Source organism: Sinocyclocheilus grahami, unplaced genomic scaffold, assembly GCF_001515645.1.
Source record: "Sinocyclocheilus grahami isolate Dianchi unplaced genomic scaffold, SAMN03320097.WGS_v1.1 scaffold792.1, whole genome shotgun sequence".
Taxonomy (NCBI): Eukaryota; Metazoa; Chordata; class Actinopteri; order Cypriniformes; family Cyprinidae; genus Sinocyclocheilus; species Sinocyclocheilus grahami.
The window spans coordinates 340,161-353,512 of record NW_015505971.1 but is presented as its reverse complement, the minus strand read 5'-3'; the positions used below and the strand labels follow the sequence as shown (position 1 = coordinate 353,512).

Sequence of the window (13,352 nt, the reverse complement as noted above, 5' to 3'; positions counted from 1 at the left end):
GACAGATAGACGACAGACAGAGAGACAGACAGACAGATAGACGACAGACAGATAGACGACAGACAGATAGACGACAGCCGACAGACAGACAGACAGACAGACGACAGACAGACAGACAGATAGACGACAGACAGACAGATAGACAACAGACAGACAGACAGACAGACAGACAGACAGACGACAGACGACAGACGACAGACAGACAGACGACAGACGACAGACAGACAGACGACAGACGACAGACAGACAGACAGATCTCAAACCACTTTATAAAGCAACATTACCCAAAATCCCTGAAGGACACAATTTAATGAAAGCAGAATGAAGATGTGACTTACAGCTCCAAAGTATGGGGCCTGATGGACCACTCCTGTCCCGTCATCATCACGCACATAGTTATCCACCACCACCGAGAACGCACCGCTCTCCTTACACTGAGAAGAAAAACAAGCGTTCATCAAGACCACTTCTGACATCAGAAGATGAAATGCTTTACCCAGAAACACTTGTGCGACTAATGACGACATCAGAAGAAGCAGATTTACCCACAGATCCATTTCATTTAACGCTAAAATATTTTTCAGATACATAAGTCTCAGCATTCTGTCATCTCTGTTCTCCTTAAAGAAATGTGAGAGTATGAAACGGTCAGCAACTGTGAATCAATCTGCAGTGACGCAGCATTACAATGTTTACCTTGATGAAGTACTCAAACAGAGGCTTGTATTTTTTGCCCTTCAGGGTCTTGCCAGGAAATCTATAAAGACAAAAACACACTTTATCAACACTGAACTACAACCACGGAGCGGTTAGAGAACTACTGAAGGAGCTGAAACATAAGGCAATAATGCCAAAACTCTCCTTGACCTTTGAGAATATGAACATTTACAAGGGTCTACGATTGATCAATACAGAAGAAGCAGGTGGGAATTTAACTCAAACTGTTACTCGGGTTATGAACAGACAGTCTCAGGCGGTTTGTAAGCCAGAGAACACACATCCTGTTTCTGAACCATTGTCACATTTACAATATCAATTCAGACTTCAATTAATCATTATGTTGCTCCAAAACCGTATGACTTTCTTCTGTGGAACACAAAGGGAGCACTTGTGAAGAATGTTCATGCTGCTCTCATCCATATAATGAAAGCAGAAGGGGACCGAAGCCTTCAAGCTTTAAAAAAAAAAAAAAAAGCATATGACATGTGCAGCATGTTCAACACACACTAGATCTTCTAGGTCTGATTGGGCAAATCACTCTGTTAAGTTTGATCTGTCTAATAAATTGTTTAATTGCTTCATTAATATTGCTATAGCTTTGTTTTTGAAGCTGGAAGCTGGAATGTCGTCTTTTGTGTTGCACAGATGAAGTCACGCAGGTTTGCAACAACACGAGAGTGAGTAAATGCATTGTTTTTATGCAAACATCAGGAAGTGCAGTGAAATCAACTCTACTCGTGCTTCTCATTCCAGGCACATCACCTTCTGCTGAAGAACATTAATCAAAAGCAGAGAGATATTAATCGATAATAGCAGTTCGGCTCAGGACTAATCCCACAATACCTCAGCTTACTGTTATCAGCCCAGCACACTGCTCAGAGAAACACACACACACAACCCTCAGGACTCACTGCACTATTTTACATTTTAGGTAAAACTGCAGATTTCAGGTGCTTTCCTAGACCTTACCCGTATATATATATATATATATATATATGTGTGTGTGTGTGTGTGTGTGTGTATATACACACATATACATATACATATACATATATATATATATATACTAGTGCTGTCAATCGATAAAAATAAACTAATTATTCGCACATTAATCACGATTAATCCCACCTAACATTAAAGTTTTTAAATTGCAATAATTTCCCATTCAATCATCAAATTAACGTACAAACAACAAATTATTTTTAACATTTGTTTAATGGCATCTTTTTTTTATGACTGAAGGCCAGTATCACTGATACCAACACTACTGAGGTCTCTATAAAATAGTTTTTTGCCCCTAATATTTAACCATTGACTATAGCCATTCAACATTACAGTATAATTCAGAGCTTTCAATTTTATCATTTATTAGACTTTAAAATTTAAGTGAACTTAAAACAATCTTCATATAAACCCATTATAATAAATGTCATATTTACCTGTGCCCTTCAGCAGAAGTATACATAAATTGAAGTTATCAAACACTAAATTCTAAATTAAATACAGATGATTCCTTACAGCTATAAAAGTTCTTTATTTCCTTTTTTTTCTTTTTCCTTTGATTAACAGACATCACAGCAGCTGGTTATCAGGTTATTTTGACTGCTATTACTTTAAGAGCTGCCGCTGCTGAACGTGACGCGGATCTGACAAGCATCATATTTTCTCTCGACTCTTTTCTGACCCACTTCAGGTCTCCATTAATGAGCTGACGAGTTAAATCGGGTGTGTTAGATGAGAGAGACAGTGCTGGGCTCCAGGTCAGTTTTGAAAACCATTTCAGAGACATGTTCTTAAATGTGACTCATATAAAATATATTACATGCATGCACAGTTTTAAAGCAGCTTTAATCGCCTTTTTGGTAACTTCATGACTTAACTGACCACGACATTGCATCGCGCGCTTCTGTGCTAATCAGCGGCGGTAAACTCACTTGTCCAGGATGGTGTACTCCGAGTCAGATTTGAAGAGAGCGACGAGTCTGGCCTCCATCATGATGTACACCTGCTGCGAGCTGTTATCTGACAGACACAGAGGAGAGACTCTCACCAGCACATGACAGATTTAACCAAGACAACAAGACACAGCAGCACAAGAAATAAAACTGTACATTTACACACTTTTTTTCCAATTTCATATCTAGAACACAAGCACATTATTGTATCTCACATGTGCTCAGATGTCGGCTTCATGCTAGATAAACGTGTCATTTCAACAACCTTAATGAACTTTTCACCTTCACTAAAGCTTTTCACTTTTTTTGCTTGTTAATGCGAAAACGACTAACTGTTGGTTTAATGGTGAAACCTGCACCATTTTTTATGTTTTTGAATGAAGTCTCTTCTGCTCCCCAAAGACTGCATCAATCTGATCAAAAATAGAGCAAATGCATTAAAAAATGTGAAATATTATTACAACTTAAATCAGCTGTTTTCTCTGTGAATGTGTTAAACTGTAATGTATTTCTGTGATGTGCAGCTGTATTTCCAGCATCATTACTCCAGTCTTCAGTGTCACATGATCTTCAGAAATCATGCTGATTTGTTGCTCTATTACCAATTATTTTTTGTGATCAATTATTAATAATGTTCTTAGTATTATCAGTGTTCAAATATTATGTTTTTGCAGCTTAATATTCACTAATTTAACATTTGAACATATTCTATTTTATTAAACAATGCATTTCATTTGAACTTATTAATAATAAAAATGGAAGCTCAAATCTGAACATGAATCAAAATTAAATGTCAAAACTTTCATTTTGGTTGAACTAGGCCCACACATGATGCATATTTCTGCATTTTTGTGTTATACGGTGATGATATATTGTTAAGTTAGCTCGCCGTGGGGTAAGATGTGCCAGCTGTGTCTGTGGAGAGATAACATGTAGTCTAACAGTAATACAAGTCTCTCCAGCAGCAGCTCAAAGCACATTACAATGGGACTGAAAGACCCTGAAAGAGGAGCGTTTAAGAGTATTGTGAGTAAGAGACGGCAGGCTGAGAAAGGACTGTGCGGAGCGTCATTGGTATTCAGTGCGTCTCTCTCCTGCAGCAGACGGCCGAGCTAATGAAGGACTCACAGCGCCCCCTGTCTGCCGCCGCACACGCCGCTCTAACTGGGTCAAGCTTTTACTCAGGATCTTCAGAGGAGATACGTTTACAGAGCAGGCTCTTTTTAAGTGAGCTGATTTGAGGTTTCTGCAGTGAAGGCATCCACAGATGGCCAGATACTACAGAAAAGCCAACCTCAGGAGGTCAAGCTCACTATTGCTTTCACCGTCATATCTTATATTCATTTTCTACAAGGTTTGGGACAAGTCTGAATACTAGGGCTGTAAGGTCATACTTCAGCTTTGACGTCACGGTACAGCGGGGGGAAAACCGTATTAAGCAGTGGTTTACTGAACAAATTGCTCTTTCTTTAAATAAATCAATTATAATAAAAAAATCTACTTCAGTTCATGCTGCAAACTATAGATAGCCCTTTTACATTACTGTAAGGTTAGAATTAACAACAGAGCCCAAACGTAAAATTAACTATTTATTTTTAAATATAATAATCAACACTCCAAAAAAAAAAAATATATATATATATATATTGTATGCAAACATGTAAATTGCATTCTATAATAAACTAACTTTACTAACTTTATTAACTTAAATGAAATGCTATGTGACTTTTTGTTTGCATGCCTGATTCAAGGAGGGGGTCTCAAAAATGGCCAAAAAAATATTATTTTACTAACTTATTAATTTTAAGTGAAATTGTGCGTTGTTGGTATAATGTCTGCTAGAATGTTAAAACAAATGTTCAGTGTTAAGTAAATATTTTTTAAATTGTTGTTTTGTAATTGATGTTTCTTTGAAAAGCCAGACAAAACTGCATAAATTAAATACCCAAATTTAGCTTTTTACTATGGTGGAAAAATACACGAGAAACCGTGTTCGGTATTCGGCCCAGTGTTTCATTTGAAGAGTTCATTTGCAATAACCGATAACCGATTTTTTTTTCAGAAATCACGTTTTTTTTATTGCGCATTCCAAGTAATATCAATCAAACTGCAGTTGGGATGTTTTGATCAAGTAATAACTTAAACAAATACAGGTAATTTACTAAATTAAAGTTAATTGAAAGCATGTTTTTCTTACATATTAAAAGTTTGTTTTATAGCAAAAGCAGATAACTCCACATTTCATGTTTTAGAGTTTAAAAAACACTGGTTTAATCTTTGTAATCTCCTCAGATGATAATGTAGACGCCTGACAAACGTTGTTGTTGTTGTGATCATAAACTGTATGGATGTGATTACACGCAATACACAGAGCTTTTCCCTCACTATTGTAACGTGCTGCTTTTGCAAGCTTCCGTGAAAACCTTTCAGCTTTTATTTTCCTTTTTCTCCCTGAAGAAGACATTACAGGTTCATCAAGTTTGTCGAAATGATCCTCGATCACGAAACTCCTCTCAGCTAGCACGTCTTAAAGTGAAAGTGGCCTTGTCACCGGACCTGAATACAGCGCGCTGATTGGCTGAAATGGATTTATCGGCTTCTGTTCAAATACAACAAGGCGCTTGTCGGCTTCTGCAGTAAAACGTGAACTCGCGATGCCTTAAAAGTGGACAAAACCGGCTTTTTTGACAAAACGTGTTTAGGGTTCAGAGCGCACTGTGGAGACTTATGCACGGCAATCAGCTTTTTTTTTTTTTTTAAAGTGGCGTTTATCGGTTTTTGCAAATGAACTTTCATTTCGGTGCATCCCTAAAACGATCGTTAATGAGAGGTGAAGCGCACCTTTGACCTTGACGTAGATGAAGTCGGGGCTGACGCAGAGGGCCAGGTTGCTGGGCAGGGTCCACGGCGTGGTGGTCCAGGCGAGGAAGCTCACCGTCTCGTCCTCCAGCAGAGGGAAGGTCACGATCACAGACGGGTCCTGCACGTCCTGAGGAGGTCAGAGGTCAGAGGTCAGAGCCGAGGCGCCGCTGAGGAGCACAGGAGCTCAGGAACCCAATCACCTTGTAGTTCTGATGGGCCTCGAAGTTGGAGAGCGGCGTGTTGCAGGCGGTGGAGAACGGCATGACCTTCACCCCTCTGTAGACCAGACCCTTCTCATACAGCTGCTTAAACACCCACCTGAAACACAGCACAGCACCCAGCATGCACCGCTGCACTCCAATCCTGAGTACGGCTGTCAAAATGGCTGAAAAACTACATTCGAATTTTGTACTTTAATTTAACGAATTTAATTTAACGAATTTAAAAAGGGGGGGAAACAGCGTTTGGCTTCTCTCCTGAGGGCGCATCAAGCAAAATATCACTAATGCACGATTATTCAAAGCAATAAAATAACATGACCATCTTTGAAAAAAGTGCATCATGTTTAAAATAATGTTTATAAACCATATATAATTAATTAAGTTGCTTAAACAACTATAAACAAAACAGCATCATGTATGCATGTATAGTTTAATACAAAGGACCGAAAACCAATCACAAAGAGTGCTTTCTTTATTTAAAAGCATGAGATGCGGAAAAAACGCTATAAAATCTCGAGAAGTGTTTTTTAAAAGTTGAACTTGCATTAATTTTACATGGCTTTCTAAACATGCGGCTCTTTTGTGCGAGACGCGAGTGCAAAGCTGATAGATGTCCCTCTAGAAAATGTGCTAAATATGCGTTCGGTGTGAACGGCTTGGTTTCAGTTTTGACGTAAACAAGATGATCTCCGCATCGATGTTCTCTTTTCCCGCAGTATTTTGAATGAACAACAGCATCGCAGCGCCGCATCTAGTGGCTTCAGCTGGAAAGGCTATCGTCATCGCATCTCGTGCACCGCTGATAAAGCTGCCTGATGCACACCAACAATTCAAATGCTACTTTTTTGGGATTTTTATTTTAAATTCGACGAATATTCAAAACTCAATTTTTTTTTTGGACAGCCCTAATCCTGATTCAGTATCGGTTCGTTATGATCTACAGGAATCAGGTGCAGTCCATCTTTCTCAAGCAAACAAATCTCACAACTAATGCTGTAATAAACTCAACCCTGTTAGCTGGTACATAATACATAATAGCTGGTAATATAATGCAAACTAAATATTTAAATTGCACATAAGGTGGCTTTTATAATAATACAATTTAATAACTTTTTAATTAACTATGTATTATTATGTACTATGTATGTATGTATTTGTCAAGTCAAGTCACCATTATTTATATAAATATATAATATATATATAGCACTTTTTACAATGCAGATTGTGTTTCAAGGAAGCTTTACAGTATTAAACAGAAATAATGTGCTGTTCTCCTCTGGCCAGACGACACCAGCCGTTTAATTCTGGCCTGCAATTTACATGTTTAAAATGTATTTTATATACATTCATATACAAATAAAATGTATTATGTAAAATCGATTATGCAATAATACTGGGCCATTTCAAAGGTTTACATAACTTTGTTCTCTTTTGTACACTGTAAAAAATTGTAGTGTGAAATTACAGTATATTCCAGGTTAATAATTGCATGACTTGCATGATATCTAACTGATATCTCTATGATATCTAATCTTGTAAACAAACAGCATCATACTATGTTTCTGCTGTACAGTGCATATGTAATATGAAGGCACCCAGCATGCAATGCAGCATGAATAGCTCATGCTTCTAGTGGGTTTTATTTGTGCTACTGAACTTGCTTTTGATTCACTCTCAGCAGTGTGTGTTGTTTGTTATGTTGGTAAACTCCTGGTGATTTTTACAGTGCATTTACAGTGACGCAGTATTATTCTGGTGAAGAGTTTTCGGGTCAGGAAGGATTTACAAAATGACTTTTGGATTATGAAGCGAGCTCGTGTTTGTCAGAAAAATGCAGGTAATTCAGCTGGACATTTTACAGGAGCGACAGGAGCACAGCGCTGTAAAATCACTGACTAGCCTCTCCGCTCACGTCCACATGAGAAAGCACTTAGTCTGAACAGGGCTATAGCTGCATGTGATCTCACCACACGGTCTCCATGAACCACGGGTACAGCGTCTTATAGTCGTTCCTGAAGTCAATCCAGCGGCCCATTCGTCTCACCGACGTCTGGTGTGCACAGAGTCACAATCATCAATCACAACAATCATAATAACACTCATCTAAACCCAACTGCAGCACTTAAGCCAGACACACAATGTTGAAAAAACAGGTCTCTATAAATAACATCCGGTCACATGACTCACGTGCTGTATGAGCTTCCGAAAGGACATCTCTCTGATCAAATAAGCTGCAGGACTAAAATCACGACACTCGAGGACTAGTGACATTGATGTTACCAATGGAGAAATTAACTAGCTGTTTTCTGAAATCTGTTTTTCAATCCATGAGAGGTTTATTCTGTCTATTGATGTGTAAAGGCTCATTCACACCAAGAGCAATAACTATAAAGATAACGATAACTATATCAGCGTCCACACCAGCAGATGATGATATTCAGGTTATTATAGGCACTCGGCAGTTTTGTCGTCTGCTGCTTTAAAAGCTCTTTAAAGCAGGATGGTTTCTGATTGGCTGTTTTTATCGTTCATCAGCTGGAAAAAAAAAAAAATCACCCCGACAGTGATTCCAACAATATCATTCCTCTGTATCGCTGTTGTTGCTGTTGAGGTGCAGACTTGCCTATTATTTTACAGTCAGAACAATTATTAATAGTGCTGGCCAACGATTAATTGCATCCAAAATAAAAGTTTTTGTTTACAGTATATAATATATGTGTACTGTGTATATTTATTATGTATATGTAAATGCACACACATACAGTATATATTTTGAAAATATTTACATGTATATACATTTATATTTTATATAATTATATTTAATATATAAACGTAACCATTTTTTCTTAAATATATACATGCATGTACATGCATGCACAATAAATATACACACAGTACACACACACATATTATGCACACAAAAACTTATTTTGGATGTGATCGCGATTAATCGTTGCCCAGCACTAATTATTAAATAAGGTGTACAGTAAGAGCTCTCTCTCTCGGACTGAATGAGTCTCATCAGTCTCTATCATGATGACCAATCAGTCTTGTGTGTTTATAGTTCACTGCCAAAGAAAGTGCTGAAGTGTAACTGCGCTTTTTTAAATGAGAGAGGATTTTTTTCTGTTGTACAAGACTAATGTTGTTATTAGAGCATCTCTTTTATTGAAAAAGACACTCATTTTTAGCTGTACTAATTGAATGTTACTCAGGCTCTGTTAACTGACCCTCTCTCTCTCACACACACACACACACACAATCTCTCTCTCTCACACACACACACACACACTCTCTCTCTCTCTCTCTACACACACACACACTCTCTCTCACACACACACTCTCACACACACACACACACTCTCTCACACAATTACACAGACACACACACACTCTCTCACACACACACACACTCTCTCACACAATTACACAGACACACACTCACACTCACGTACCTCCCACTCGTTAGCGTATCTCATGACGATGCTCCTGCACTGCTTGTTGTACTCCGCTATGCCCATCTTAGCCACATCCTCCGGTCCTCGGATATTCAGCGCTTTATCGATCTCATATTCCTGAAGAACAACAACATGTTCTTTATGAGAAAACATGTAAGCTTGTCTAAAAGCCTTTTTAGGGTTTAGGGTTGAAAAAGCGTTATTTCTTCCATCTTTATTTGACCCTCTAACTCTAGCACTCTATTCTAATTCTATTCTTAAAAAAAAAAAAAAACTTGCCCCTTTTAAACTTGCACTCCATTCATTTACGAACTGCTTGTTTTCTTTAAAAAAGCAGTAGATTTTCTAATCTTTTTGTATTCTGTTTGCTTACTTTTTATTTATTACACAATTAACAAAAAACAAAAAAGACCTCTAACACTAGCTTGCTCTATTCTACCCGTTTTCTTTTTATTTATTATATAATTTACATTCTATGTGTGTGACGGTGATTGATTCTCACCACGGGCAGGCCGTGACAGTCCCAGCCGAACCTGCGCTCCACGTGGAAGCCGTTCTGATGAGCAAACCTGGTCACGATGTCCTTGATGGTTCCAGCTAGGATGTGTCCGTAGTGAGGTAGGCCGGTGGCGAAGGGCGGCCCGTCGTAGAACGTGAACCTGATGCACAAACACACGCCACACATCAGCACAGACGACAAAACTCAACACAATAACTGAAACTGAGTAGTAGTAGTGCATTTTTATTTAATGCCATGTCAGCACCTTAGGCTATTTTCATGGCAAAAACAATTAAAAAAAACACAAGTATAACAAATACAATAAAAACCAGCAAACAAACAAACACAAGGTATATTACACAAGATTTTTTTTACATTAACATTAAAATTCTAAAACTTTTTCTGGCTAAATAACTCTTTAAGTGAGTTCACTTCATAAAAGAGTTTTCTACATACGTTAAAAGCGGGACAGTCGCATGCTGATGACTTTTTATTCTCTTATAGTAACGTGCGTCGTATCGTACGAGTCAATAGGTGTCATCATCGTACAGTCTACACACATGTCGCAGCCAAGTTTATCAGATCCATGTCGCACAGTGTGATATGCAGTGATCTTATAGGATTGCTAAAATCGTGCAGTGTGTTTTGGGCTTTATTTACACTGCTCACGTCTGCGGCACGTTATGGCTCCGGCCAGGTTTTGTTCCGTCCTCCACGCGGTGCCAACTCACACCAGGAGCGTTTCAGACGCGAAGCGACAGGATTCGCCAGACCACGTGATTTTTCTTGAGTTCTAGCATGGTTGGCTAAATGTTCACATTTTGTCCGGCTTAATTCCGTTTATTCCACTCATACAACTCCTGCAATTAAACTCCACCCTTTTTGGAATTATCCTTGTAAAAAGGATTTGTGGTGTCATATAACAATGCGTGTTTTTTAACCTCTCGTCACCCATTTCTGGCATCTTAACAAGTATACAGTGATGTGAAATACATTTGGGAGTCTGCAAAAGGGTGTTTATTTTGAAATCGCCATGATTTTTTACTTTTATTTTGTATTTGCTGTGCGGCTTGGACACGGTGTCCATCAAAAATACACTAGGTGCCTATCTTTAGCGAAGCAGCGCGGACAGCCGCTTCTGGGATGCTTCAGAAACGTGCCGCGGCACAAGCATTGACAAAAGTGGCCGCATCGGAGCCGTAATGCGCCGCAGACGCGTGCAGTGTAACTAAGGGGTAAGGAGCTTTAATTCCGTAGGAGGCGCTGTTGGCCTATTTCTAATCAAATGAAAGCAAAATGCACAAATAATATTTAGGCTGTGTTTCTGATTAAATAAAGCAGTAATTGATGCCATAAAGCCATGAGTATGTTTTGATTTAAAGGTCAGAAGCTATAGCTTACATGAACAAAAATAAATCAATCACAAACATGACACTTAAATTAAATAATTTTATATATACTGATTTATTAATTAATGTGTAATATGTTATATATTTTAAACAAATTATGAGCTCTAAAAGATTTTCAGACTTTAGACCATTTACAAATGTTAAATCATAAAATAAAATAAAAATAAATAAATAAAATGTTAAGGTTACCACTGCATCTTTCTGAAAAAAAAAATGCAGTAATTAATATATATTTTATTTATAGTTATCGTAAAATCTTCAATGTACTGTCATTATAAAAGAACGCTATTATTGTTTATTTAATTCGTTTAGGACAGAAATGCTTTAGCCACTGTAATTAAAACAATATGTGGACACCAAAACGTGTAAACGTTTGTGTGACGCACGTACTTAACCTACACGCATGTAAATAATTAAAGCGCATATACTGTATTGGAACTGCATCGCATATAATTAATTAAATCGTAGCATTTGTGAATTCACAATTATGCTTAATTATATCATGCAGCCTTGGGAAACAGTCTAATAATGTGTTTTATGGATTCTCGTCCGTGAAATGCGCCAATTCCGATATTTTGTTAGTCGAGTATTTTTAAAAATCGAATAGGCGAATAAAATCGACGAATTGCGACAGCCCTACAATAAACACTTCAAATAAATAAATAACTGCAATCATATTATTGATGCTACTATCTATAAAACATCCCAATGGGGAAATACATTACTGCAATTCCACTGTTGATATTTTCTCATTTTACAGTAAAACTATGTTAGACAAAGCTAATTTAACAGCACATCATTGTCTACCTTAACCCTGAAGGAGCTACGACGGGGGATACAAACACTTGAGAAGCAGGGAAAGCGTAGGTCTCGTTTCTTGGTTTCATGTTGAAAGGGTGTTTGTTGTGAATATTTAGATATATTGACTTTGTTCATACATTCTTTGTTTAGCTCACGGACAGCATTTAAACCTGCTCTTATCTACTCACCTTGATCTAGCTCACACATTTACACTCGCTGGAGGGGACTTACCGGTTTAAAAAGCTGTTGTTCAGCATTAGCTTATTAGGTTTACATTGACATTTTATAAATTAAATGCTTACATTTTTTGTAATCTGTCTCTAAACGTTTGCATCTCAGAGGATACGTCACACTTTTAAATCAAGATATAAACACACACATATAGACTGTGACTTTGTGGCTTGTGTTTTAGAAAATCAAAAGCTTTTTGTAATCTTGACGAAACACATATCGTTGGAAAGGTCTGACAGTCAAGGTTCCATATTTGGTGACTGTTTTGTAATAGATGTGATATTGTGACAGAAAACTGCATCAAAGAAATTCAATGGAGTTTGGGTGTCACCCAGTGGTTATTTTTGGTATAGCGCCCAAACAAAATCTCACAGGAACCATAATTTTTGGTGATATCAACTTCAAATTTGGAACATAACTTGGTTAGACATATGGCTTTGATTTTAAAGCAATTTTAAGTGCAACATTTTTTTTTTTATAATTATTTTATATATGTATACTACATTACCTTTACTAGTAAACTTCTTTACTTAAACTTCTATAACTTTTTATACTTTCTTTTTTTGAAACGCTTGGTAAAAAGAGACCACGCTTAGGTTCCAAAGCGTTGAGGAACTACAGCAGTGCTGTAACAAGCAAGCGTTCTGTTTTCAGTGAACTTATACCCCCAAAGGAGCGATCTTGGGGATACAAACATTAACAATCAAATATAAAAGTCAAGTTTTGAATAAAAGCATGAAATTGTATTATTTGAGTTCCAATAAGATGGAAAATAGCAATTAATTAATTTTCTGATGTCTCTTTATGGTTTTGCCCTTTTTAGGGTTAAGGTCTGCCATATTCATTTCCATTGTGCAATATATTGTATTTTTTTTTTTTTTTTGGAATAACAAGGAAATTAGTAGAAATTAATTATTGCAATATAGCAACTTCGTACCATAGAGGGTTAAATAAGAGTAAAGTGAGACCTGGGCCGGTTCTTGCTCTGTTTGAGACACTCCTGGAAACAGTCCTTGTCCAGCCAGAGCTGCAGGATTCGCTCCTCCTCCGAGGGGAAGTGGATAGACTCTGGCACCACCTCCACCATTCTGAGCACTACACACACACACACACACACACACACAGAGAGAGAGACACACACACACACACACACACACACACAGAGAGAGAGAGAGAGACACAGAGACACACACACA

The 13,352-nt window shown here is 37.6% G+C and overlaps 1 protein-coding gene across 1 annotated transcript in view; it reads right to left on the bottom strand.

Moving 5' to 3' along the window:
• iars1 (isoleucyl-tRNA synthetase 1) overlaps window positions 1-13,352 on the bottom strand; it is a 79,606-nt gene that overhangs the window by 62,936 nt on the left and 3,318 nt on the right. The window contains 9 exon segments of the mRNA XM_016246273.1: window positions 339-434; window positions 697-757; window positions 2,655-2,742; window positions 5,517-5,664; window positions 5,738-5,855; window positions 7,726-7,808; window positions 9,214-9,333; window positions 9,719-9,875; window positions 13,125-13,251. Of these exon segments, the coding sequence (XP_016101759.1) occupies window positions 339-434; window positions 697-757; window positions 2,655-2,742; window positions 5,517-5,664; window positions 5,738-5,855; window positions 7,726-7,808; window positions 9,214-9,333; window positions 9,719-9,875; window positions 13,125-13,243 (990 nt within the window). The 5' untranslated portion in view covers window positions 13,244-13,251.